The sequence below is a fragment of the Alosa pseudoharengus genome, unplaced genomic scaffold (assembly GCF_046254945.1).
Source record: "Alosa pseudoharengus isolate Yale_2024_CS ecotype anadromous, Long Island Sound unplaced genomic scaffold, YU_APseudo_1.1 YU_APseudo_1.1_scf_21, whole genome shotgun sequence".
Taxonomy (NCBI): domain Eukaryota; kingdom Metazoa; phylum Chordata; class Actinopteri; order Clupeiformes; family Clupeidae; genus Alosa; species Alosa pseudoharengus.
The window spans coordinates 23537738-23565237 of record NW_027468674.1 but is presented as its reverse complement, the minus strand read 5'-3'; the positions used below and the strand labels follow the sequence as shown (position 1 = coordinate 23565237).

General features: G+C 45.3%; 1 protein-coding gene across 2 annotated transcripts in view; it reads left to right on the top strand.

The window, feature by feature from the left end:
* The window catches only part of LOC143137881 (putative uncharacterized protein MYH16), a 45407-nt gene that overhangs the window by 2732 nt on the left and 15175 nt on the right, over positions 1-27500 (top strand). The window contains exons 1-9 of one of the 2 annotated variants that reach the window (XM_076298209.1): positions 6795-7200; positions 9509-9736; positions 11634-11738; positions 13835-13921; positions 14474-14619; positions 15929-16019; positions 22910-22966; positions 26479-26565; positions 27324-27500. The exon at positions 27324-27500 is cut by the window's right edge and continues 69 nt beyond it. In XM_076298209.1, the coding sequence (XP_076154324.1) occupies positions 6922-7200; positions 9509-9736; positions 11634-11738; positions 13835-13921; positions 14474-14619; positions 15929-16019; positions 22910-22966; positions 26479-26565; positions 27324-27500 (1257 nt within the window). In that variant the 5' untranslated portion in view covers positions 6795-6921. Of the gene's footprint in view, positions 1-6794; positions 7201-9508; positions 9737-11633; positions 11739-13834; positions 13922-14473; positions 14620-15928; positions 16020-22909; positions 22967-26478; positions 26566-27323 lie in introns of those variants that run through there. The other variant, XM_076298210.1, reaches the window with a different exon arrangement.

The following is a 27500-nucleotide window of genomic DNA, read 5'->3' as shown; positions in this document are numbered from 1 at the left end:
ACTGTTTGCAGAAAGAGTCCAGCTTGAAGAAAGAAACAGAACTCATATCTTTGTCAAGTGCTCAGATTTTGGCACAAGCCACAGGACACAGGCAGTTTATTTGGAAAATTGTTGTTCATGAGTGAGGCTGAGGAAAATTGAATGTGAAGTCAGGAATGTGTGAAGTCATGACATCGCTTCTCAGGCAAAGCCAGTCCCCAGCCTCCTGACGCACTGACAGTCAGAGATATCACCTTACAGTATGTAAAATCCTCTAAATATCATAATTTGTGTGCTTTGACACTTGTGTGAGCAAATCTGTCAGGGCAAATATCCTCCTATATCAAGTTGAAACACGAACAAGAGGATTAGAACGTCCAATACATTATGCCTTGCAGGGATATACTGCATTTGAACAACTGCTGAGGTCTAGCAATCATTCAGCTAATTTTGCTGACAAGGAATTAAACCAATACAATATAAATTATACACAGGTGTGCAGGTAATGCAATTTAATGAGCAGCAGTCAACCTACAATTTTTAACCTTTATTTCCAATTATGAATGTCGGAGACAGTTTTAACTACCAAAGTACTTTAGCCTTTTTGCTATCTTGGATTTAAGCTCTCCCTAAAACCACATGCTTAATATTCCCTCACCATCTGACCTTACAGGTGGGTATAAACAGAATTTGTCAGTTTTGTACGGCATATTTACACAGACGTCATCTTGGCGTTAGCCTTAGACCTACGTTTCTTAATGACAGTTGATTTCCAGTGACACGGTTAAGTTCAGCTCAAGTTGGGACAAGCTTGTTTCTTTATCTCCTTGATGGCTTCGCTGTCAAAACTGCTTTTGTGCCTGCTCTGGAAAATTAACTCACATCTGTTTTTCCACGCAATAGGAAACTACAAATTTACACTCTTGTGGCTAAGCCAAAATTGCCTGTGGAATCTTGTTAGCTGTTAGGGGGATATTGGAAGAGATTGATTGATGGGTAATGAAAGCAGTGGATGTTTGCTAAGCGCCATTTCAGATATGCTTCAAGGTTTCGACACAATAAACAGGACAAGTAGGCCAAGGTTGTGTTGTCTGTCAAAAGCATATGTCATTATAATGCTCTGTAGGCTATAGATTCACTTGTATCCTGTTTGCAGAGGTTAACATTACTGGCGTTTATGTTAAAAAAATGCATTGCTTATTACACCAGACAATATTTACTTCCTGTTCTTTCTTGAAAGTGAAAAACAGGTGCACTGGCAAGCTTGTACTACATCTTTGTTTTTGAAAAACATGCCAAGATTTAGTGGAGGGATGTCAAGTGAAATCAGCTAACATGTTACAAGCTGACCCTCACATTGTAGCTTTTGCTAGGCTATTTTGTCAATGCTAGTTTCACTATTACAATGTAAAGGTCTTGCCACATGCCCTGTGACTAGCTGGGATGTAGTAGACCTCCTGTCTGTTGGTGGGCCCTTGGTTAGACTTAGTGCATATCGCTCAGAGTAAGAACTGAATCAAGATTTATGCTGCAGCTAAAGAGTCAAGAGCACTTATCAGTTACGTATAAACTCAGCCGTCAGTTGATGGAGGGTTGTTTATTCACAGAACACCTCTGGACTGAGGAAGGGTGGAGAGTGGGAGACCCTCTGGAGAGGGTGACAAAGACAAGACCACTTTTGCCCTACGCCAGGTCTCACAGCCTCCCCCATGCCCAGGCAGAAACACACATTGGAGTTCCAGTTAGTGCCAAGCACGAGGGATAGATAGGGAATTCCTTTGCAATGTGTGTGTAAGAGACACAATCATAACTCTCAAATTTAACATGTGGAGTGTTTGGCAGATTTTGTTATCTCGGTCTGCTGGGAGCTGATGCGATGGAGGATAGCTGTTGGTGTGGCCCACGTGCATCAGTAGTTTGTTGGAGACTATTTTCCCCATAAAGGAGGTAAGAATTGTAACCAGATTTTGTCATGATCAAGTCTGAAGGGTCGTTAATTTAGCAATTTATGTGGTCTGAAGCACCTGCAGATATTCTGGAATGTGCCTTCCTCCCCTTTGCTGTAGCAATGCCAATGAAGAGCAGTCCCATTTCCATCATATCACCGCATACTTCAATGGAGCCAATGCAGCATTATTCTCTTCTAGGTGCTGATTCTGAGAGTTTCCAATTTGGGACAAATCAGGGACATTTGTTTTATATTGAGGGAGAACTAGAGGCCCTTTGTGGGGTGGGGGAGTCAGGGTGGGATGGACTAGGATGACGAATTGTGTGTGTGTGTGTGTGTGTGTGGTGTGTGTGTGTGTGTGTGTGTGTGTGTGCGTGCGTATGTGTGTGTGTGTCTGTTAATAGCACGTTTAAAGAGGGGCATCCAGATGAGAGAGAAAGGGAGAGACAGAGTGAGTGAGTGAGAGAGAGGGAGAGAGAGAGAAAGTCTGGAGGAAAAAAAAAGTCCAGAAAGGGACTTTCTGGGCTGCTCAGGTTAAGCCACTGTAGCAGTGTGCACTCAGCAGGCGGAGAGATGAGGGAGAGAGAGGAACTGAAGAAAGCCATCGAGCAGACGGACCGTCTGCTGTCTCGAGTGCGCGAGCTGGAGGAAGAGAACTCCAGATTGGGGAGGGAGAAGAATGAGGCGCTCGTTAGGAAACGCTCCGTAAGTCCCTTTACTCTTCCTCACCATGTGTCTTTCCAGGATAACAGGAGGAGGAAGAGGAGGAGGAGGAGGAGGAGGTGGGGGGAGGCAGGAGGACCACAGGATGTGTGCAGTGGTGGGCTCTCTTTTCTGCCCATGTTAGTATTGCCTTCTCTCTGTGAAGTAGCATCATGGCTCCACTGGTAATTCTGCATGATCAGACATTTTGTAGTCAGTACCCAAGTAGCAACACTGGCTGCCAAGTTTGGGTAGATAATAACATGCCTCCTGATGAGTGAAAATGGGGGCACGTCCACCTCTGTATGATGATAATGAGGCTCCGGAGGTTAATTTATGGCGTTGTTGGTTCTCATTCAGCGTTTATTGAGGAAAGGAGGTACCTTGGAATCTGCCTGTGCCTTTGTTGTGCCACTGTTATCAAACAGGACGAGGCAATATTCAGGCTTTTCCCCTCGGGCAAGTGCAAAGTGATTGAGTGGCTCTTCTCTTGGCAGCAACAACCACCCTCTCCCCACCCCACCCCACCTTGAACCCAGGGGGTGATGAGAGTGGCAGCGCAGTGAAAGTTATTGCCCTGGCACTTCTTTGCTTTGGGGATAGAAGAGGGATGTAGAGAGCACTTTAGAGCTTTAGTTTGAGAATGAGAGAGGGATGGAAAGGTGAATGGAAATACAGAAGAGAGAGAGATAGAGAGAGAGAGAGAGAGAGAGAGAGAGCGAGAGAGAGAGAGAGAGAAGGAGCAACACAGCCATTTTTACCAGTACTAGCTGAATAGCCACATGCGCCCCTCACAGCCAAGTTATGTGATTATTTTCACTGCTGATTGCATTTGCAGATCCTCTAGGCCCTAACCCCTGCAGCTCAGCCGTTCGTCTGTGCCACCTATGGGCTTTAAACTGGCTTCCTCACACTGCAACATTTTATTGCAACTTTTCTGAGGGACTTCAGAGTCCATTTAAATGTACTTTAATCCCTGAGAACAGTTTTGTATGTCTAATAATCTCACTTCTAAAATATGAATTGAAGAAAATATTTCCTGCAAATCTTCAAATGCAAACAGGCTCTTTTTCTCAGTTCTTGAATTATGGATTTTTTACTGACAAATGCTCTAGTGGCAGCATGATTCACTTAAGTTTAGCTGCCCATTTATTCTTTATTTGCACAGTAAACTAGCTGGTGAGAAGTGGTCATTTGTGGTCTCTCAGCATGTGAGGACGAGGAGCTGCCAGCGACCTGGGCAACCGAGCAACACTGAAAAGATCTTAAGCAGAGCTCCCCGAGCGCTCCGGTCCTCTGACCTGGTTACCTTGATGATGAAATCCTTTTTTTTCCCTGAGTTTGGAAAAATGTGTCTTTTTCCACATTCCTTGTGCTCTCCCCCCCTGCTTAAAGTTCAGCTGTAGCAGTGGCTCGTACTGTTTAGAGGGGAAAAGAAAGAAAGAAAAAAGAAACACATTCCCTGGGCTGTCACCAGAGAAGACAGATTCCTGGATCTTAATAAGCCATGATGATCCAGTGCTCTGCCAGGTCGTTTCTATACTCCATCACTTATAGAGCAGTCTGGTTTGAGTATCTGGTCACATCCCTGCGGCATTGCTTCCTGGTCCAACCGGGCATCTTATCCATTTCCCATGTCGATGAAATTATCCCCCCCCCCCCCCCCCCCCAAGCTCCTTTAGTCGCTGGATGCTTACTCATTGAAAGCGCAGTTGTTTTTTCATATGTTATTCTTCCTGACAGATCCCATTATGATGGTTTACTGCTGATGACAGCCTCAAGATTGTGAATACAATAAATAACACTACACTGCGTCAAGTTATATCAACTGACGTGTATACAATGTACAGTAAATGCATGGACAAAAGATTAGCATGGTCCACGCTTGGTCCAAAACGCAGACCACAAGTTCAATTTAACAACACTGTAAAATACAGAAATTAAGTCAGAGAGCCCACCATTTTAACCAGCGGTAATTGATAATGTGAAATGAAAGCAAAACACTTTTCCAGAAACGTCCAGATGCCCTAGTTTAGCATGTGGAAAATCTTTAAGGTCTGGACCAGTTTTCTGGGGCCTGGGGCAAGATTTGTGAGTGAGGCCCGTGTCCTCCTTCAGAGTCAACTGTGGCCAGCGAGGAGGAGGAGGAGGAGAGATTCATTGGGCATGTATCTCATTTGGTTCTCCAGTGAATAAATCAACCATGGCATTTCTTCTGTATTAGCTGTGAGGCCTGTGTATTGGTTTAACTGTGCCCTACTCTCATACAGTATATTGTATTGTATTTGAAATGTCTTCATATTCTAGTTTTGGTTGCAGATATGCGAGATATTAGCCACTACCGGTAACCATCAGACCATCATAGAAATATTTGATAAATAGCATTTGTATCCACTAAACCATCAACTTTTAAAGCCTCATGATTTGTCATTTGTCATTGTTGGGGCAACTGGGCTCCTTAGATCTGTGACACTGATCTAATCTGTTCTATAATCCATTATGGCTGAATAAATTTGAGCTAGACAGATAGAAAATTCATCTTAGAAAATAATTTACGATGTCACATCTACTCAACGTTGTTAAATAGTACCACTGAACTCTTTCACCCTGCATTTGTCTCCGGTTTAACTCTGAGCCATTCAAAGAGAGATAAATGTTTTGAATGAAGGCTTTGGCAAGAAACATTTGAGATAGTATAGGTAAACATTATCATTCATTTAAGCGTATATACATCAAGGAGCCTTTTCACAGGGACTTCCCATGCTGCTTTAATGTTTATCCAGAAGTAACATGCCATTGTCAGTTGGGGGGGAAACCCCACCACAGAGTCTCACTCAAAGTGCATAGCCCTCAAATTTTCACCATCCAACTTTCCAACACCGTCAATTTAGCAAAAGTGAAAAGAGGTCCAACAGTAAATGAAGGAAAGGGGGTTTATGATGGGTTTACGGCATTCTTGTGACCTTTTCAAAGGCATATTGTTGCAACGGGATTAGTGTGTGCTTCACCTCACTGTGTGTTCACTGTGTGCTGTGTCTGTTTCACTAATTCACGGATTGGGATAAATGCAGAGACCAAATTTCCCTCACAGGATCAAAAGAGTATATATACTAACAGGGTGCAGTTGTAAAAATGTACAGCCTACAAACTGAAAAACGTAGTCCAATTGTTTGTCCTACAATGAGTGCTGACTAGCTATCATCTGAGCATGTTTTGTCTGCCTTCTCTGTGTTTCTGTGTGGGTGTAAATGGCACATAGTTTGATAGGGTTCCTCATGAGAAGGACCAGACAGTCACTGGAGTTGTTTTGTCTTAAGCCTTCGCACGAGGGCATGCCATCACTGCTCAATGTGGGCTTGATAGTACGCCCAAACAACATGAAACAATTTGGTCCAGCTGACTGATGCTCTATGTGCAGAAGAGCCCTGCTATTCTTTAGACCTGAATGGAGTCATGGGGTTGAATCAGGGGAGTGTCTCTCCCTTAGTGCCACCTGTTTCGATGTTATCGTCCAGCGCTCTCTCTGAACCTCCTGGTCCTCAGATAGACGGCCAGTGTACACACAGTCTGGGTAGTTCATTCAGAAACAAGGTTGGTAGTAAACATGGATACAATATCCCTTTTGTTCTCCAGCGTCTCCATGAATGGCATTGCTTTGTCCAGACCCCGTAGGTTGTTGGATATGTGGGTTCTTTTCACCAAATCGCAAATGAGATGAAAAGTCCAATTTTCAACAAACAAAACACCCCACTGTCCTCTTCATTGTTGTCCCCTCCTCTTCTGTGGCTCTGTCGCTGATTGATATGATAATATCATGTATACAGTTACAAGAGATGAACTGTAGAACACGACCCGTATTCACACGGCCCTCCCGTCACCCAACACCCCGCACTGGACCGAGTCCCAAGGGAGATTCTCAGTCACTGTAAGCCAAAAACACCTGTCTCTGGAAGGGAGCAGAGGAGCCCGACCGAAGGAGCGTACCCAGACTTAGCTGTGCGTGCCTTCATGCTCCCCTTAAGTCTTTTCAGAGCGCCCGGAGATAAGAATCAAAGCTGAGGGGCAGCAGTTTATTGAGCAGGGAAAAGAGAGGGAGAGAGAGAGAGAGGGAGAGAGAGAGAGAGAGAAAGAAGGGGAGAGATGTAAGGAAGCAGAGAGATGGATTAGGACATGACGAAGGGCAAGCAATAACAGCGTGGAGAAGAACCCAAACAAAAGGTGAGCTTGGAGGATCCCACACGCACACCTGAGGGATCTACTTGTACGGCTTTGTTGGCTGGACAGGGCGTCGCATGCTGCCAGCCTACCTGTGGGACACCTGCTGGTGCTTGAGCTACTGCTCTGTGTTCCTGCTTCTGTGGCTGCTGCTGACCCAAGAGGGACAAACTAAGGAAACCCGGCAGGTGACCGCTGCTGGAAGGTGTCTGTCTCAGGGGATGTCTGTGGACCTGCGACCGCACCAGCCTCTTTTAGAAGACTGCAGGGAGGCCAATGGGATACATGGGGAACTGGACTCAGAGGAGCTGGACTGGGATAGCTTTAGCACAGCTCTTCAGCATCAACTGACTGTTGTAGGTATCTTTGTTTTGGTTGGTTGGTGTGTGTGTGTGTGTGTGTGTGTGTGTGTGTGCGTGTGTTTGTGTGCATGTGTGTGTGTGTGTGTGTGTGTGTATGTGTGTGTGTGTGTATGTGTATGTGTGCGTGTGTGTGTGTGTGTGTGAGTGAAATATTCTGTGTTCATGAGTGTCTCTAGTTTGTGTTTGTTTCTGTTTGGCTGTGTCAGGTGGAAAAAATGTCCCTATGCGAGTAGCTTCTCTTTTGTATGAGAATAAGTGTGATATACTGAATAAATAATTGCTAATGCAAAATGCAGAGGGTGTGAATGTCATGTGAAGTTTGATTCATGGCTGAAGGGGGAGACGGTAGACAACTGTTACAGGTGAGAAATACACCTGAAGAATTTGGAATACCACCAAATACCACAACGCAGCTGCATAGGATGGTAAAGAAATCATCACCATAAAAAATATAGGAGTCTATGAATCAGTCTTATAAGGTTTTCCCATGTGAAAAAGCTCCTTTCCATCATGCAGCTCTTTGCTTGGGTGAGCAGCACAGGTTTATGCTCTACTTTAAGGGTTTTTGAAGTAACGTTGGCTCTTTAAAATATAAGGTATAAGATATATGTTAAGAAAACATTTTATGAAATGAAAGCCCTCCTGTTGTACAGTCAAATCAGCACGGTATTTCAGCATTCTGTATGTTTTTTTTTCCTGCCTTCGACATGTTGAGATTGGTGAGGTTTTCTCAACTGAAAGGCTGAGTCAAACTAAAAGCAACAGGCATGAAGTACATTTATGGAAAGCAAAATATCAGTGCGGTGGTCTGTGTAATCTCTTAACTGCTGGTGTAACGTTACCCTGATATTTTCTACCCTAATGACTGGTGCATGAATTCAAGTATATACGCTCACAACATAGCTGAGGCATTTCTTCAGACCAGACAGTATCTGCCTCAGCTGCAAGCAGACTCCTTTTTTGTCCTGCGTTGACCAGTCTTGACCAGATAAATTATTTTTTATATGCACGTCAATCGTGGAGTGTATATATATATATATATATATATATATATATATACAGTACATTCGTGTCTTGGGATATATATGTGTCCTGGGGTTCAAACCACATTTCATCAGCCTTCTGTGCGGTAAGATGTATTACTTTACCGTGTGTCTTTTTTTGCGGCTTCGTTTGATACTTCTGAACTCGTGGGACATTTTTCATCTTTATGGCAAAACTCGCACTGCATGCAAGGGTCTTTTCTTCCCCCTCTCTTCTCCTTTTTTCCCTCTTATCACCTTTCCTTTGAGTCTCTCCTCTAACAGTCCTCTCTCATCTCATCTCATCACAGTCTCCTCTCCTTCTACTCACTGTCTTCTCTCTCTCCTCTGTGCTGTTCTGTGTCTCCAGTGCTCTTGCTTAAGCACTGAAAGAAGGAGGGGTATTAATTAAAGACTCTTCTTCTCCATCACCTCACAGCCTTCTCCTCTCCCCCGCTTCTCTCTCCTCTCCCCTGTTTCTCTCTCTCTTCTCCCCTGTTTCTCTCTCTCCCCTCTCCCCTCTTTCTCTCTCTCTTCTCCCCTGTCTCTCTCTCCTCTCCCCCTGTGTTTCTCTCTCTCCTCTCCCCTGCTCTCTCTCCTCTCCCCTGTGTTTCTCTCATCTCCCCTGTTTCTCTCCTCTCCACTGTTTCTCTCTCTCTCTCCTCTCCCCTGCTCCCTCTCCTCCCCCTCTCCTCCTCCTCCTATGATCCTCTTATAGGAGATTTCCGGCGATTTTTCACATAGATCTCTGTGATGAGGTCACCGAGTGCTGTCGATACGAAAATAAACAAAAAAAAACAGTTCTACCTAGCTCAATTTGCTGGAGCCAACAGTAGGTAGGTACAGTGCAATACAGCTGCAGCAACTCCAGCTAGGTAGCGCTGATTTTTTTTTCTTTTCATATCGACAGTAGGCCTACTAGGTGATCTATGTGAAAAATTGTCGAATTCTCCTTTAACAGAAGTTGAACCGTTAGCGTGTGTATTTCTGAAAAACAATCTCACCTCCTTCTCCTTCGCATCTAACCCTAACTTTCTCTTATCCTCTCCTTCCTGAGCACGTCCCCCTGTCTTCTCTTCTATCCTCTCCTCTCCTCTCCTCCCTTCCCCTTGTTCTCCCATCCTCCTTTCTTCTTCTTCTCTCTCTCTCCCTCCTCCCCCTCTCCTCCTCCTCCTCCGACTAGAAGAACCGTTAACATCTCTCTCTTTTATCCCTCTCTCTCTCTCTCTCTCTCTCTCCCTCTCTCTCTCCCTCGCCTCCTCCCTCCCCACCTCCTCCAGGAGCAGGAGAGCCTGCAGGAGGCGGAGCAGCGTTGCGCAGAGCTGGCGGCGGTGCGGCGGGAGCTGGAGGCGCGGGTGGCCGGTCTGAGCGAGCGGCTGGAGGAGGAGGAGGGCGCCACGGCCCAGCTGCACACCCATCGCCAGCGCCTGGAGGCCGACTGCGGCAGCCTGCGCTGCGACCTGGAGGAGCTGGAGAGCACCCTGGCCGCCGTGGAGAGGGACAAACAGGTGAGGAGAGAGGGACAGGAGTGGACGGATGGAGGGAGAGGTAGAGAGGTGGAGAGAAGGAGGTGGAGAAGTGTTGTGTTGAAGCAGCTATGATGCAGAGCTGATGCAGTGTGAGTAAACCAGAGATTCTCTCTGAACTGTTTGTATCTTTGTCAGTATCTGGACGCTGACAAATATTGTAAATTTAGATCTCTGAATCTAAACGGAAGGATTTCATTCCCTTCTGTTAAATATTTTGGGAGTTTGCTTGCACCACCAGACTTGGGTTTTTGAGATCCTTTCAACAGCATGTTAGTGAGTGTCAATCTGCCATTTAGACACTTGAATATTATGCCATTACAGTCGTGTTTGTGTCAGTTTTACTGGTATGAGGTACAGTATGTGCTATATTGTGTATCGATATTATCTGACCTTGACCTTGTTTAAAGGGCATTCATCTGGAAACCTTTTCAGTATGGCTGAAGCTCAGCTTCAGGGAGCAGTGTTTGTTGATTGGCGTGGCAAATGACTCATCCAGGTGAATCACCAAGTTCATCTCAGGTGTGAGCTTACCGTGCGGAAAATAAAATGTGTCAATCTACATGCCCTCTGTCAGGTAGCAGGACCCAGATGATGGAATCAGAAGAAAAGCAAACTAGGTCTGCAAGATTGCAAGACTAGACCTGTACTGTGTAAAAAAGCTTTAAAGCATTCTGCAATTGCTCTTATTAAAGACTGTTTTATTTGTAGTGCCTGTTACCATAGCAGCCATAAGTGTACAAGTGGATTATATTGCATTAGACAAGTTTTAAAGATGACATGACGTTTAATGCATGAAGACATGAAATATTGAAGCTATGCAGAAGGAAAATAAAATGCATATAGCCATTTCAGATCATGATAAACACCTGTGCAGAATCAGATGGGCTGAATCAACTCTGTTATGACATGTAGTAGTTTAATGGGATTTTCCGTTCCCTGTTTGGATAGATACATTTGTCTATTATAGCATTTTTACAGTGTTTGACTTCTCTATTGTGTCATATGCAGTTGTTCATGAATATGAGTAGTTGAATCAATTCAAGGGAGACAAGTTTCTAGCATTTCTGGGTTGTTAATGGATTTCAGACCGTTTCTAAATATTATGCTCGGCAATCAGTTGTCAAATTCCGACTGAATTGAAAGTGCGTTTAGACTAACTGGTCCTTGTCGGTTTTCTCATCCTCTTGATATCCATTTGTGTTGTTTCTTGTCTGTCAGAAGATGCCTGTAAGGAGAAGAGGTGGTGAGATGACAGTGGTAATTTTAGGATGAAAGTGCTGCAGAATTTGTTCAGTCTCCCCCCCTCTCTGCCATTCTCCATCTGCTTTTCAAACACTGAACAGGCCTCAACACACACACACACACACACACACACACACACACACACACACACACACACACACACACACACACACACGCACACAGGCCACAGGAACACAGGCCTCAACACACACACACACACACACACACACACGCACACAGGCCACAGGAACACAGGCCTCAACACACACACACACACACACACACACACACACACACACACACACACACACACACACACACACACACACACACACACGCACACACACACGCACACACACACACACACACTCCTGTCTCCACTTTCTACATCCAACGAAGCCACAGCATGTTTTTTTTTCCTCTTTGATGTCAAGAGTAAGAACATAATAAGTATCCCTTCCCGAGGAAGGTTAATAGTTTAGGCGGAGCTTCTTATGCGTGAAATGGATACTTGCGTGGTGCCGTTGACAGCTGAAAGAAAAATCTGCCAAAGCCAAAATGATTGGGAAATGTCTGACTAGTTGAAGTTTTTATTCGCTGGTGTGTGTGTGTGTGTTTGTGTGTGCGGCTCCAGAACGCAGACTTGAGTGTGAAGAAGCTGACGGAGGAGCTGCTGCAGAGGGACGACCTGGTGCTCAAACTGCAGAAGGAGAAGGAACACCTGGTGGAGCTTAGCCAGGTGAGGCAGCAGGCAATGGACATTGCATAACAGGGGATGGTCGGTTGTGTGTGTGTGTGTTGGTGTGTGCGGATGTGAGTGAGTGTTTGCATGTGTGTGGTAGCAGTGTGTAGTATTATTCCTCTGTGATATCACATGTGCGTGCATGTGTGTGTGTGTGTGTGTGTGTGTGTGTGTGTGTTTCCTTTCAGCTGAGGGAACAGACTCTTATTTCATGCTGAATACCTTCATTGCATTCAGTAATTTACTGTGAAAGGACAAGAGGCGCCTTAAGGGTTAAATAAAAACCTTTTCTGTCATCTCAATTCAACAGTGTTTATGACACAGGATATACCTGCACCATCATTTTTATGTGTCCTATCTTGTTATCTTTGGCATTATGCTTTCCCTTGTTTGTCTTCAGTGTATGTCTGTGTGTTTGTGTGTGTGTGTGTGTGTGTGTGTGTGTGTGTGTGTGTGTGCATGTAGCATACATTCAGGCACTTACATATTTGTGCGATCGCTCGTTAAAAAGAGTCCAAAGTATGTTTTCTCAATTTGTCCAATTCTACGACACACACATGCAGGATAGTTTTGGTTCTGTCTTCTGTGTTCTCAGCCGCCATGTCAAGGTCACCCTGAAGGGGGATGCTAGGCTCTCGGCGACCACAAGCCTGTCACTGACGTCCAGACACACAGGCCCAGGCACTGACCCATCTGGAAGACCAGTTTGGGGTTAGCACACACAGATCAGAGCTTGGAGTCAGTGGTTAGCAAAAAAAAAAAATCACATTTTCCACTGGAAACCTGGAGATGAACTTAAAAGAAGTGACCGTCCATCCCCCATCTTTATTTTGTACTTATACCCTCTGGAGCAGAGGACGACTTTTCAGATTAGTGCCGAAATGAGTGCAGGTTTCACGTCCATCTCAGCACAGTTTCTGTCTTCAGTTGATAGACATTTCATCGAGGTTCCACGGTCTCTGTTAACATTATGTATTATTCATGGTCTTGTCAAATAAGGATTTACACTTTGAATCCAGGATTTCCCAGTCAACATTATTAACTGCAATAAAGCATTAACAAACATTAGTCATAGTAATAGCTGTAAATGGGCAGGACTCCATTTATTTAATGTTAAGTGATGTTTTTTTATGTAAAGCTGGTAGATAACCTTTAATTCTAATCCATAAGTGAGATGAATGTGTCAGCCCTCTGTGTAATGTTAAATAAACATCTCAGGGTTTGGAAGTGAGGAGAAAATGACAGATCTCCTCTGTCTGTACAAGTCTCCCATAGTCCTGGGCTCCATGCAAATCTGCTACTAATCTACTCTATGCAGACCAGTCTTTCTGTGCTTTGCAAAAAAAAAACAATGCTTTGTGTTTGTTTTCTTTCTGAAGAATTACAGTACTACCCCCTCAATCCTCTTTAGTGTACACCCACCATTTAAGTGATTACAATAGCATGAGAGGTAATGCCCGCCAGGTGGGCCACAATAGCATATTTAGCCCTGACATTTTCACTGTGGGTAATGGTAATTTGAAAACCTTTGTTTTGAAGTACAGCATTCAAATTTGTGAATCCAAAAAGAGACCAGATGGCAAATCCAGCACCAAATGTTTTGAAGAAAAAGGAACCATTTTTTCTTAACTGCTCACAGTACATTGTTCATATTTCTGCAGCACCTTTTTCCCATTTTGTCCAAATGTGTGGAAAAGACTTTTATTTGACACACTGTTTTTCAGGGATACACAGTACATGTGTTTTTTTTTATCTCTATCTTTTTTCTTGAGGACACACATTGGACTCCATAGCCTCCGTTGTGTAATATCTATGGTAAGGCGGGCGATTAACGCCGGAGATTTCCCCAGCATGGTCCGAGACAGAGTGAATAGAGATATCACATCAAAGCCCTCTCACGTCAGCAGTCCAGCTTCCCTCGAGGTGGAGGGTGGATGGACATGCATGGGCGCTTGTGTGTGTGTGTGTGTGTGTGTGTGTGTGAGTGTGTGTGTGTGTGTGTGCGGAATATCAGTTGGGGTTTAAGCCCCCTGCACATCTGTGGTCCAGACTCAGTCCCTTCTGTTTCTCTCCTCTCTCTCCATCGTCTGCAGCAAGCCATCGAGGACCTGCAGTGTGAGGAGGAGAAGGTCAACCTCCTGACCAAGGAGCGCGCCAAGCTACAGGTGCAGACGGAGGATGTAAGTGTTGTGCTCACCAACGGCATTATGGGATTCAGCACTTGATTTCTTCGTTTGATTTGAGCTGCATCGGTTATTTCTTTGTAAAAGTGCATGCTCAGCATGTCACTAGAATAGCTGTTTTGGAGGGTTCTGTCTTTTGCCAACAGTCATCCAAAAATCTTGAATTTCCCCTTGGGGATCAATAAAGTATCTATCTATCTATCTATCTATCTATCTATCTATCTATCTATCTATCTATCAAAAACGCATGACTGAAACTAGCCAACATATGTTAACTTGTGACATAAACAAATTAGTAATTATTTTGTAATGGATTGCCTCTTTGGTGTCCTTCTCTGGACAACTCGTTGCTGATGTCTCCAGGGCGCGTCTTTCCAAACAGCCCAGTTTGGACTTGAAGCCCAGGTGTTATTTATTGCGTTGTCATTGATCAATGTCAGATGTTTCCTCACCTGACTATCCATGGCTCTCTCTATCTCCCCCCCTCTCTCTCTTTCTCCCTTTCTCTCTCTCTCTCTCTCCTCTCTCTCTCTCTCTCTCCTCTCTCAGTTGGAGTATCTGCTGGAGCAGGAGAGGAAGCAGAGAGGGGAGCTGGAGCGCAGCAGGAGGAAGTTGGAGGGGGACAGCAGGAGCACCATGGAGAACCTGACGGAGATGGAGAAGCTCAAGTTCAGCCTGGAGGACGTCATTAAGAAGTGAGTCCACCTCTCTCTCTCTCTCTCTCCCCACCAGAGTCAATTCATCTATTATAATCATTCATGTCTGTCTGTGATGGGGCCATGTGTGTGTGTGTGTGTGTGTGTGTGTGTGAGTGTGTGTTTGTTTTAAATGCTTCAATGACTATGACAACATGCAGCCATTGTCAAAGTGTTTCTGGTTCTACAACATTAATACCACATGCAATAGGCTGAGTCTATTTTAAATGACTCACAGACTGAAAGAACATTTTTAAGGATTTTGTTTTTAGCATTTTCATGGAATATTGTCAAGCCCCTGCAGGGAAAGGGTACTCAATGGTTTTAATCAGAAACATACTTTAGTTTTGTTGATATTTTATTGATGTTTTATCAGTATTAGTATGTTTTAGTTATTAGACAATATTTTTTACAACATAATGAAACTAGATATCCTTCAACTGTAAGCTAATACTAGAACCCCTTTTGTCCCATAGTGCATATCTGCTAAATGACCATAAAGTAATTTTTATATATCTGGATCTGATATACTTGTCTTACATAGAAACAGATGTTTGGACGTCTTTCTGAAGGCCATTAAAGAGTTTTGTTGGTCCTGTGTATGTATGTGTGTGTCTCATACCCTTATCTGGTGTTTGTAAGATGCCTCGGGGCGTTTAGCATTGTCCTGACTTGTTGGCTTGCGTAGCCTAACATAAGCCCACAGCGGAGTCGAGACTCTGTCAGTTTGCTATGAGAATAGCGCTCCATGGGAGAGCACATCAAACACACTGTGACAGTAAACACAAATATGGCTGCTGACCTTTTTGTACAATGCTGCACAGCGTGTATGTGTGTGTCTGTGTGTGTGTGTGTGTGTGTGTGTGTGTGTGTGTGTGTGTGTGTGTGTGTGTGTGTGTGTGTGTGTCTGTGTGTGTGTGTGTGTGTGTGTGTGTGTGTGTGTGTGTGTGTGTGTGTGTGTGTGTGTGTGTTTGTTGTGTGTGTGTGTAATTTGTGTGGACCTGTTGACAGACTGAGTGAGAGTGTTTGGGGAAGGACTGTTTGGCTGTCTGAGGTAGTTTGAGAAATGGGAGAGAAGAGAGTCATGGAGGAGAGTGGGATTATCTGATAGGCGACATGTTTTGCTGGAGGTGAATTGTATCAGTTTTGCTCTCCAACCAAGCTTGTTAAACAAGGAAGTGTCTGTCTGTTTAATTAGCCCTGCCCCTCTAAAACACACATATTCTGTATTCTACCATCTCTCTCTCTCTTCCTCTCCTTCTCTCTCTCTCTCTCTCTCTCTCTCTCTCTATCCCTCCGTCTGTGCCAGGAAAGATCTGGAGATAACCTCCACCAACATCAGGCTGGAGGCCGAGGAGAACCAGAACATCAGCCTCCAGAGGAAAAATAAGGAGTTCCAGGTGAGGCCCACAGAGATTAGAAGAAAGGGATGTGTGTGTGTGTGTGTGTGTGTGTGTGTGTGTGTGTGTGTGTGTGTGTGTGTGTGTGTGTGTGTGTGTGTGTGTGTGTGTGTGTGTGTGTGTGTACATGTGTGTGGTGTGTTTGGGGTTTAGGGGGTGGATACAGTTGTGTACAGTTGCCTAAGACAATTGTGGGAGAAAGGTGTGTGTGTGTGTGTGTTTGTGTGTGTGCGCGCGTGTATGTGTTGTATACACTGTATATGTGTGTGTATGTAAGATGGGGGTTGCCAAGAGAAAGACAGGAGAGAGGGAGATGAGGAGGAGGGACGGAGAGGAGAGGAGAGGAGAGGAGTGAGTGGGGAGGTGGAAGGGGAGGTGGCATTCCTGTCTTTCAGCACTGCTGGGGTTCCAGGCTCTGATTTGTGAGCCCGCACCTCTCTCAGCCCCCCCCCTCCCCGCCTGCCACGCGATGGCAAAAACATACCTGGGGAACATATAAGCTGATAACCATCTTCAGTCCCATTCCAAAGCACTGGAGGGGGTGGCATAGCTGGGGAAGGGGGGGGGGGTCACTTCTGGATGTTGGGCTGTTTTTTTAAGAGGTTTCAATCCCAAATGCCCCGAGGCGGAGGTCTTTAACTGTAAAGCCTATTCACTGATTACTAAAGCGATAACAAAGTGAGTGTGTCAACTCTGATTGTCGGTAAGACTTTAATTGCCTTCCATTTGACTCCGGTGGGCATTCGGCGAAGCTGCTGTTGATGATGAAGGGGGGGAAGTTAAATTCGATTCCCAGCGTATAGATTTCAGATGGCTGTCTACGTGCTTCGCTGGAACGACAGTATGACATCCTGTAGGAGTTTAACCCCTGTCAACGCAGCCTTTCATTTGCTGTAGGTGTTAAAATGCCTTTTAAGGCTGTATCCGGGGAAAAACAGGCTTTCATTCCAACATTGTGTCATGGGGTAAAAAAGGCACGGGTGTTTTGTTTAGTGGTCTTTACACCGGACATGCTGGCTAGGGTTTACACTAACAATACCAGCGACCATTGCTTCATATTATCTGTGGGAGATTAACCTGACATGAATGGAAATTGAGCAGACAACCTTTAACAGCATACAGTGCTGTTACACTCTTTAGATAGCACTTTGACGTCTGTAACATAAATATCATGTTGTAGTATGATTGTAGGTCATGTGTTTGAATAATTACATCAACATAACTGCAATATCCATAATTCATTATTCATAAAGTAAAATAGTGAGCACAGCTGGTGTGTAGTGTCATGTTACTGTATGTCATGCGTTATGTTTCTTAAATAGAAGTTTTACTTTAGTTTAACACTATTTTAATAATTCTAATTCTAAACACCCCTGTGTCTTTCTGCTTCAAGATGAAATGAATGACTTTTGAAGTTCTCTGGAGAGCACTCATGGAGACACACGTGAGATTTCTGTCATTGTAGTGTGGGAGTGAGGTGGTGACGTCTCCGTTCTCTCATGGATTCCAAGGAGGCGTTAGCTCACTTGATTGTTCCCATCAGCTATGATGGGTGAGATGTGGACAACCTTTCAGTCCAGTATCAATTGCGGCTTGACAGACACGGATGACGGCGCTCTCAAGACAATCCTGCTTAATTAGACAATTTAGTTGAGCGACAGATGACACACACACACACATACACACACACACACACACACACACACACACACACACACACACACACGCACACACACACACACACACACACACATACACACACACACACACACACACACACACACACACACACACACACACACACATACACATTCACCAACACCAAAGACACACACACACACATGCACACACACAAACAACTGTAGGCTGTGGTGGAGATAAGGAAGACTTAAAGTCATGTATCAAGACTTAGCCCAAAGACAGCCCCCGCACACCCTCAATTAACTCACTACGACCCAAAGGCAGATCTGCAGCCAAACACAGACGCCTTTGTCCAGGGAGGGGTGGGTTGTTATGCGTTTGAGGGGGCCTGAAAGCTGATCTGTGACTTGGTGAGAGTGGACATGTTTTTTTTTTAGGACTCTACGTTCTCTCACTCCTCCTGTCCTGTACAATGAAGGCTTTATGTGCCACCCACCCGGTCGTCAGTCAGAGCACAGGTGGAGGAGCCCAGAACAAAAGCTCAGCGAATTGTGCTTTTTTTTCTGACCTCCTCCACATTTTTTTTCATTGATCAGGGGGGGGGGGGGTGGAAGAAGAAAAAAACATCATCATTACACTTGGGCCATAGCATGCGAGGGTCTATTAACTGACTTCAGAAAGCAGAAAAACATCACAGCAAAGAAATGAGTTCCACTAAAGTAATGTCAAGTTGTTTGTTTGCATCGTGTGGACTAAAATCATTCCATATTACCAGCTGGTCATTGTTCTCTTTGATGTTAACAACAAAAGCATAGCATGTTATTGGACAAACTAACAGATGCAACAGTGGTAACGATGCTTGTGCTCTGACAGGATATGATGCTTTGGAAGAATTTGTGACGGCCTTCAACTAGCCTTTGGCCGAGTACTGGTCAAAAACACAACATTAATTTAACCATCCTCCACTGATTGTGATGTTCATTCACTCACATTCCAGGAAATATTCCTCAAGCATGTCAGAAAAACAATAATGTTTTATGCAACACCTATTAACATCTGTCTGCGAGTACATTCATTAAATCATCTTGATTAGCTTCGTGATGTGCTGGTTAATCCTGGTAAGAGGTTTTGAGACGTGGCCTCACCTGACCGCTCGATGAGGAATAAAATCAGGCAGTGACAGCAGCTGTCAACGGTCGGGCCAGCGGTCCATTTCTAATTGAAGCCCCGACGTGATTATTTCACTGTGGTGCAACATATGGAGCAGTTTAGATGCAGACATGCCAAACACACGCGGTCATATTGCGCAGCTGAAAGACAGGAAAGAAGAGAATGGAGAGAAAGAGAGAGAGAGAGAGCGAGAAAGAGAGGGAGAGACAGAGATAGGCTACTAAAAATGTTTTTTTGTTCTTTAATGCTGTTGGTTTTGGTATGCTCTTTGACAGATAATGGTGTCTTTCCTGTTGTTTCCAGAGTGAGCTAACAGCATGATAGCTAGCCCACACAAACAACCGTGCCTTGGGCTGGCGGTCTCACATATGAACACAGTTTGAGATCTATTTTAATAATGCAGTGGAATTGTAGATGTAGACAATTTTAGAAAATGTGATATTGGAACAAACTGGAAAGAGGCTAATACTAGCTTTCCCTTTCACCGTTTTAATGACAAGTGCTGATTCTGTGCTGACTGATAGTCCTGGAGTCCTTGAATGTTAGTCACTGTTTCCATATTTTTAAATGTCTCATAAAAGGCCAATAGGCTTGTAACCTTAATGTTCTGACCATCATTATCAGCAGAGATCGTTTTCAAATCGCAAGTCGAGGGATAATTGTGCTGGTGTGACTGCCAATTGAAAGTATACTGACAAAGATCAGACGCTGACAAGTAGCTCACTTTTCTCATTTTTTTTCAGTCATTAAACTGATAAAGACTGATAAAAAGTAATTGGAGATATGTGTGATTGCAAAGGAAAGAGAGAGAATGAACATGCATATAATTGACATTTAGTGTGTGAATGTGTGTGTGTGTGTGTGTGTGTGTGTGTGTTTGTGTGTGTGAGTGCGTGTATGTGTGTGTGTGCGTGTGTCTGTGTGTGTATGTGTGTGTGTATGTGTGTGTGTGTGTCTGTGTGTCTGCATGCGTGAGTCCTGTTTTGAGAGTGAGGAGGTGTTGAGGAGTGGGCGTGGAGATCTTGATGAGTGTTCTACAGCTCTGGCTCTGCTGAGCAGTGTGTGTGTGTGTGTGTGTGTGTGATGTGCGTGTGTGCGTGTCCATGCCTGCCGGCACATGAGAGTGTGTGAGCAGTGTGTGTGTGTGTGTGTGTGTGTGTGTGTGTGTGTGTGTGCGTGCGTGTGTGCATGCATGCTGCTCTCAGTCTGACTGCTGCTTGCTGACTATGGCTGTGCTCTCTGCTGAGGTCCTGCGCTGGCATGTGAGTCTTTTATTCTTTCTATTAAATTTTTTCACTCTCTCTCTCTCAATGTTTCTTTTCTCTCTCTCCCTCTCTCTCTCCTTCTCTCTCTTCTGTTCCTTTCTCACTTCCTCATTGTGTCTCTAATGATGCACAGTGTAAAGTATGCAGAGGATTTCCAACACTAAAGCATAACTTTCAAAGTATTTGTTGAGGATTTTCTATTTGTTTTAATGGTGGTAAATGCAAGGGCTTGCTTGTACTTCTGTCTTTTGTGGCTTTAAGTTATTCAAAGTAGCTAAGTTCAGAGAAAAATATGAATTTGTTTTGAGAGAGGGTTATTTATCATTACCTGGAGTCTTTGTGGCTATATTGTATATTGTGTGTGTGTGTGTGCGTGTGTGGTGTGTCTGTGTGTGTGTGTGTGTGTGTGTGTTTGTGTGTGTGTGTGTGTGTGTGTGTGTGTGTGTGTGTGTGTGTGTGTGTGTGTGTCTGTGTGTCTGTGAGTGTGTGAGTGTGCATATGTGTGTGTGTGAGAGAGTGAGTAAGTATTTGCATGTGTGTAGATCTGTGTGGTAGTAGTGTGTAGGACGAATCGCCCTTTCATGTCCCTTATGGTGTGTGTGTGTGTGTGTGTGTGTGTGTGTGTGAGTGTGACAGTGTGTGTGTGTGTGTGTGTGTGTGTGTGTGTGTGTGTGTGTGTGTGTGTGTGTGTGTGTGTGTCTGTGTGCGGGCCCTGTACCGCTGGTGGTTTCTGAGTCTTACCGCAGCGATGAGGTTGTGTGTGTGTCACAGGATGTCCTCCAGCTATATGGCTTGTCAGACATGCTTCCCGACACAGACACAACAAGATAGAAAGCTGAGATACACGCTAACCTGCCAGGGGACCCAACACCTCTGATCATAAATCTGAAACAGAGCCAGCAAAGTCTTTTTCAGCCAAAACCGAGCTATGGCAATCTCTCTTTATCCGTATAGATTTCCAGGTCAATTCTAGAGACAAGAGGAAGAGAAAGAAAGATAGAAAGAAAGAAAAAAAAGAAAGAAAGAAAGAGGGGGAGAGAGTAAGTGAGTGAGGAAAGAGGAGAGAGAAGAGAATGAGAAAGAGACAAGAGAAAGGAGGATATGGGGGCAGAGGCAGAGAGGGGGAGAATGAAGGATGAAGAAAGAAAGGTAGAGTTGGGAGGGGGAGCAGAAACAGTGTAACATTGAGAGGGGAGGAATGAGAGAGAGAGAGAGAGAGAGAGAGAGAGAGAGAGAGAGAGAAAGAGAGAAAGCGAGAGAGAGACCAGATTGCTCAGAGGAGGAGCAAAGCAGACAAGGTACTTTGCAATTTGAGGGCGAGTGGATGAGTAGCTTGAATGGAATGGCAGATTTGTGGCTTTGAACTCAGGGTTTGACCCTGTGCTTTTTCATGAGAATGGGAATTTCAGCACCGTCCATTCATTCAATATGCTGGTCTTCTCTGTGGTTAACCATTTTGTAATTCAGAGACCACTGTAGTTGGCATCTTAAGCACTGCAACTCAAGTTATGACTTTGGCCTTGGTGAAACCTGTGACTCTTCAAACCACTGATAAGGCGACATTTGATATGTAGAGTGCTGTAGGCATTACAAATCTTGAGAGTTTCCTTTTAACTAACACAGATGAGAGGAACAACCAAGTCTGTTTTAGATTAACAAGACATTTTTCTTGTCAGAAGTGATCCTCGTTTTAAAGGACCGCCTTTAAGGAAGATTTCTCAGAAACAAAACAACCTTCTATTCAGGGGTTAATGACACTGTGTAGACCAAATGTGGAAAGTGGAAACACCAACGTGACCCCCCTCTAAACCATCTCTTTTAATTGCTAAACCATTTTAAAGCAATCTCACTTGGCTCCACAAATAAAACCACAATGAGCATAAGAGTGACTACAATGTCTCAATTACAGCTCATTAGATCATCATGCTGGCATTCGCTGGTAATTAATGATTGAATGCTGCTCTAACAGCTTTGCAGGCTATAATGTAATTAACAGTGCTAAGCACATGGCTAATTGCTTTGCCGTGGGTCTGTGAGAGGTGAGGAATTGGCAAGCCCTGATGTGTAATTCACAAAGTGTGATTGGGTTATCATTGCTTACATTTGGAAAATGTCATTTAGAAATTATCTGTATTTCACATTAATAGCAGGTCATTAGTGTGGCTTTGCAACAGCTATGAAAAGCATTGAGCCCTAGGTGACTTGCAAATGTGTAAACACATTAAGCCCATAATTGTGATTCGAAATTGGTCACATTTCACCTCAATGGTCCCCCTAGCAAAACACCAGACATGGATAGATTTAGTAACTGTGCTTTGGTTAAAATCATTTACGGTCTACTGTAACAGTGCTGTGGCCCACTGTTGGGTAGTGAGGTGATGTTAGTGTGCTTGCCATTAGCTGTATGTTAAAGGCATCAGACTAGTTAATGAGGTGCCACAAGCATCACCTGGGTGAGAGTTATTACTGGCTGACTCATATCTATAAATTACAGGAACGTGTGTGTGTGTGTGTGTGTGTGTCTGTGTGTGTGTGTGTGTGTGTTATTCGTGTGTGTTATTCGGCCGTTCATCCGATTGACTTCAAACTTGGTAGGTGTCTTGCTACGGGCACGAGTCAGTACAGTGCCAAGTTTGATGTTGTTTGGATAAGAAATACAAAATATATCTGTAAAAGAAGCGCACATGTTGACTTTTGCCGCTCTATTGTAGCCACTCCCACTCTCACACAGCACTGTAGGCTTGCATATCTGTCAAACCGTTCGTCAGATTGATTTCAAACTTCTTTCTCTCTCTCTTTCCTTTCCTTCATCAGGTGCGCATGGAGGAGCTGGAGGAGGAGCTGGAGGCAGAGAGAGCCATAAGAGCAAAGGTAACAGCATGTGTGTGTGTGTGTGTGTGTGTGTGTGTGTGTGTGTGTGTGCGTGTGCGTGTGCGCGTGTGCGCGTGTGCGCGTGTGCGCGTGTGCGTGTGTGCGTGTGTGTGTGTGAGTGTGTGTGTGTGTGTGTTGGGGGGGTTGAGAGAGAGCCATAAGAGCAAAGGTAACAGCACACCTGAGGAGAGGGAGAGCTCTGTCACCCACACCTCCACAGATTTGGACATCATTTGGAATGTTGTACTGCATTATCAAGCGATGCCATTGTATTACTGTTATCTGCGACTTCAGATCCACACATCAAGTGATAACTCCATCCAAACTGGCATCTGCACTGACCTGTGCCAAACCTTTATTGCTTGCTTGTGGTGTTTCATCCACACTTTGGCAAGCGCGGGCCTCTTCAGACCCCATCTGCTTGGCTCAATCGATCAGAGTCTTATTTCTGGGTAGAGGTAGGAAATGCCAGAGCCACAGGCCGAGGTATGGCATGCATTTGGGACACTGGCACCCTGGGGTGAGACCGGCCATGTGATGGACAGACCAAGAGAGGAGATGGGAGAGGAGAGCAAGGAGAGGTGGAGACTGCGGTGTGTGTGTGTGTGTGTGGTGTGTGAAGGGGGGGGTGGGAGGGGTATTGATGCACTGGAATCATTTGCACATGTGACAATAAGGGCAGGAGAGAAGAGGGGTGTTTTCAATCAGAGTGCCAGATGACTAACTGTCCATCAAAACCGCAGGCTTTACCGAGATCCTTATGACTTCTAGTTTAACCCCCGCTATCAGTTCCTGTTGAGATGTGACGCGTAAGCTAAGTCAGCTGTGAGCGTTTAAAGGTTTATCTACACACACACCACACACCCACGCTCTGCTGATAGCTGAGATATGAGCACCTCACTTCCAGACATTTGGCCCCATTTTCTGAGAAAAACCCTAAACACGGTCAGGTTATCACAACGGCAAGCATTCACAGGTTTTTAGAAATACACTGAGTAAAGATACATAAACTCATTTTGCCCTACAAAAACAAAAACAGCATTTTATTTGCAAGTGGGGAGGCCCCTGTGGTCCTTTTTACAGCCTAACTTTCTGCCATCCCTCATAAGCTGTGTGCTATGTGCCGTGCTGGTGAGCAGAGCACATGTTTCCAGGGCGGCGGATCAAGGTGGATTGGGTGACATGCCTCTGCCTGGCGGCGTTTCTGCTCATGTCTGCTCTTTTTTTTTTTTGTTCCGTGCGCTCTGGGTGGCATTCCTAATGGAACAGTGCTCCTCCTGCGCCATGCTCTAGAACCGTAGCGTAGTGCGGGTGTCAAGTACAGACACGCAGACCCCCTTTATCTACCCCCCCCCCACCCACCCCTCCATCCCCATCACCGTCCCCCTTCCCCACCCCCACCCCTCTGGGACGACCCCGCCTTCCAGAAGCCACACTCAGGCCATCTAACCAAACATCCTCTGCCGCAGACAGACCTCTCATTGTGTTACTAACCCCCACCCGTCCCGCCACCCCTCCATGTTGTCCCAGATAGCATCAGGAGGGGAGCGGACAGTATTCTTTTGCTCCAGGATCCTCAGCCGAGGAATTCCAGGTTGCATGTTGCGTGTGGGAGTGCGTGTGCGTGCGCAGAGAGAGGGAAACACACTGTCAGACATTACAAACACAAACACACGTACAGGACATGCACACACTAAAATGTACACACACACACATACACACACACACACACACACACACGCACACACACACACACACACACACTGTCACACTCACACACACACACACACACACACACACACACACACACACACACACACACACACACACACACACTGTCACACTCACACACACACACACACACACACACCATAAGGGACATGAAAGGGCGATTCGGCCAACTAACCAAACAACCAAACATCCCCTTAAGCACACATACAGTGCTCAGTTTTCAAACAGACAGCCGCTTTAGTGATGCCAGTGTATTAAACTGACAAGAAGTCCATTCCTGACCCTCCTCAGAGGTCAAAGATCCCAGGAAAGGGGCCACTCCTGTCCAGACCTGCGGGGTCATAGCGACCCTTGAGAATCCCTTCAGGTGTCAGATGATACTTCTGTGGGCCGTTTGGTCGTTATCAACATGGATGAATTCCCAGGCGACCCAAACAACTTGGAGCTCGCCTCCACTTACGCCACTGTCTTCACGTCAGCCGCTCCTCCGACAAAGACAGTTTACGACGTTGACCCATCAATCCATCTCCCTGACTGCCCTATAGTATTAAACCACACATCGCATTCAGGGCCTTGTGTTGGTTGCATAGCTTTACTGGCCTTTTTTACGATGTCTTTAAAAGGGGCAGTAAATGAAACACAAACCTGCTCAGTTTTTTCGCTGAGTGCCTTTAAAGTCCTCAGAGCAGATGACTTCTTTTGTTTGTTCGTTTAAAGAGGCATCTGCTACCCAAAAGCTGGAGGTGGATTCCCCCAATGTGTGTGTGCGCGCCATGGTTTAATATATTTTTGAGTGGGGAGAGGCCCCTGAGGGCTCAAAAATTCAAAACAAGTTTCGCTCGGCCAGTTGTGTTGATTAGACGTCTCCATACTGCTCCAATGTGTTTGGTGTGGGAGGGATACTCCCTCTCTGGGAACTGAGTGTTGTATGTCAGCATTCATGATAAATACCCATCACTGTGCTGCAGGATATAGTGCATACTGCAGTTTTAACCCGTGGATAAAATGTATCTATCTGTATATTGTGGATAGATACTCACCGGCCACTTTATTAGATACACATTGCTAGTACCAGGTTGGACCCCCCCTTTCAATGATGTCTTAATTCTTCGTAGCATAGATTAAACAAGGTGCTTGAAGTGCTTGAAACATGCCTCAGAGATTTTGCTCCATATTGACATGACAATTTGAGTTACTGTTGTCTTTCTATCTGAAAGACCAGTCTGGACGAGAGCTGGCACTCACAGAATATGTTCTCTTTTTGGGACCATTCTCTGTAAACAACCCTGGAGATGGCTGTACGTGAAAATCCCAGTAGATCAGCAGTTTCTGAAATACTCAAACTAGCCCATCTGGCACCAATGACCATGCAACATTCAGAAACACTTAAATCATGCTTCTTCCCCATTCTAATGCTCGGTTGAAACTCCAGCTGATCCTTGTGACCATGTCTTTGTGCCTAAGTGCATTGAGTTGCTGCCATGTGATTGGCTGATTAGATATTTGCATTAATGCACAGTTGCCATCAACCTCTTCCCCATAGAATTGGTGGACATGAGCCTTTTGGCTTATGTGTGTGTGTGTGTGTGTGTGTGTGTGTGTGTGTGTGTGTGTGTGTGTGTGTGTGTGTGTGTGTGTGTGTGTGTGTGTGTGTGTGTGTGTGTGTGTGTGTGCATATGTGTGTGTGTGTGTGTGTGTGTGTGTGTGTGTGTGTGTGTGTGTGTGTTTTCTCACTCCGTCCTCTCTCCTGTGTCTCTGTCTGTAACTCATGTGTGTGTCAGGTAGAGAAGCAGCGCTCTGACCTGACGCGTGAACTGGATGACCTGACTGACCGGCTGGAGGAGGCCGGTGGGGCCACAGCCTCTCAGGTGCTCTCACGGCGCCAGCGTCCCTCCGCACTCCCTGTCATTAGTCTGCTTTTTCTCTTTCTCTCTCTCTCTCTCTCTCTCTCTATCACTATCCCCCCATTCACTCTTTCTCTTGCCCTCCTTTTGACCCCAAAACTGCCCTTTGAGAAAATAGTGCACTATACAGTATAGCCATAATTTCAGTTCTCCAAGTTCTTGGGCAATCTCTGGGTGTGGGTACAGTATGCGTAATCTCCCAATCTAATCTCACCCTCATCCTTCAGGTTATCTGTGCTGCCCTACATACTCACCCACCATTTTCTTTTTCATTACTTTATCACTCCATTCCTTTATCATTCTAATCTCCCTTGCTCTCTCTTCCCGTCTCTCTCTCTCTCACACACCATTTCTCTCTCTCTCTCTCTCTGCCCCTCTCTCTCCATCTCTCATTTCTCTCTCTCTCTATCTGCACCCCTCTCTCTCTCCATCCCTCATTTCTCTCTCTATCTCTCTCTGCCCCCTCTCTGTCCATCTCTCATCTCTCTCTCTCTCCATCTCTCATTTCTCTCTCTCTCAATCTGCTCCCCTCTCTCTCTCCATCCCTCATTTCTCTCTCTCTCTCTGCCCCCCCCCTCTCTCTCTCTCTCCATCTCTCATTTCTCTCTCTCTCTATCTGCTCCCCTCTCTCTCTCCATCCCTCATTTCTCTCTCTCTCTCTCTCTGCCCCCTCTCTCTCTCTCTCTCTCTCTCTCTCTCTCTCCCCCCCCCCCCCACTGTAGATGGAGATGAATAAGAAGCGTGAGGCGGAGCTCCAGCGTCTGCGGCGTGAGCTGGACGAGTCGTCGCGCCAGTCCGAGGCGCTGGCGGCGGCGCTGAAGAAGCGTCACGGTGAGGCGCTGGCCGAGCTGGGCGAGCAGTGCGAGGGCCTGCAGCGCGCCCGCGCCAAGCTGGAGAAG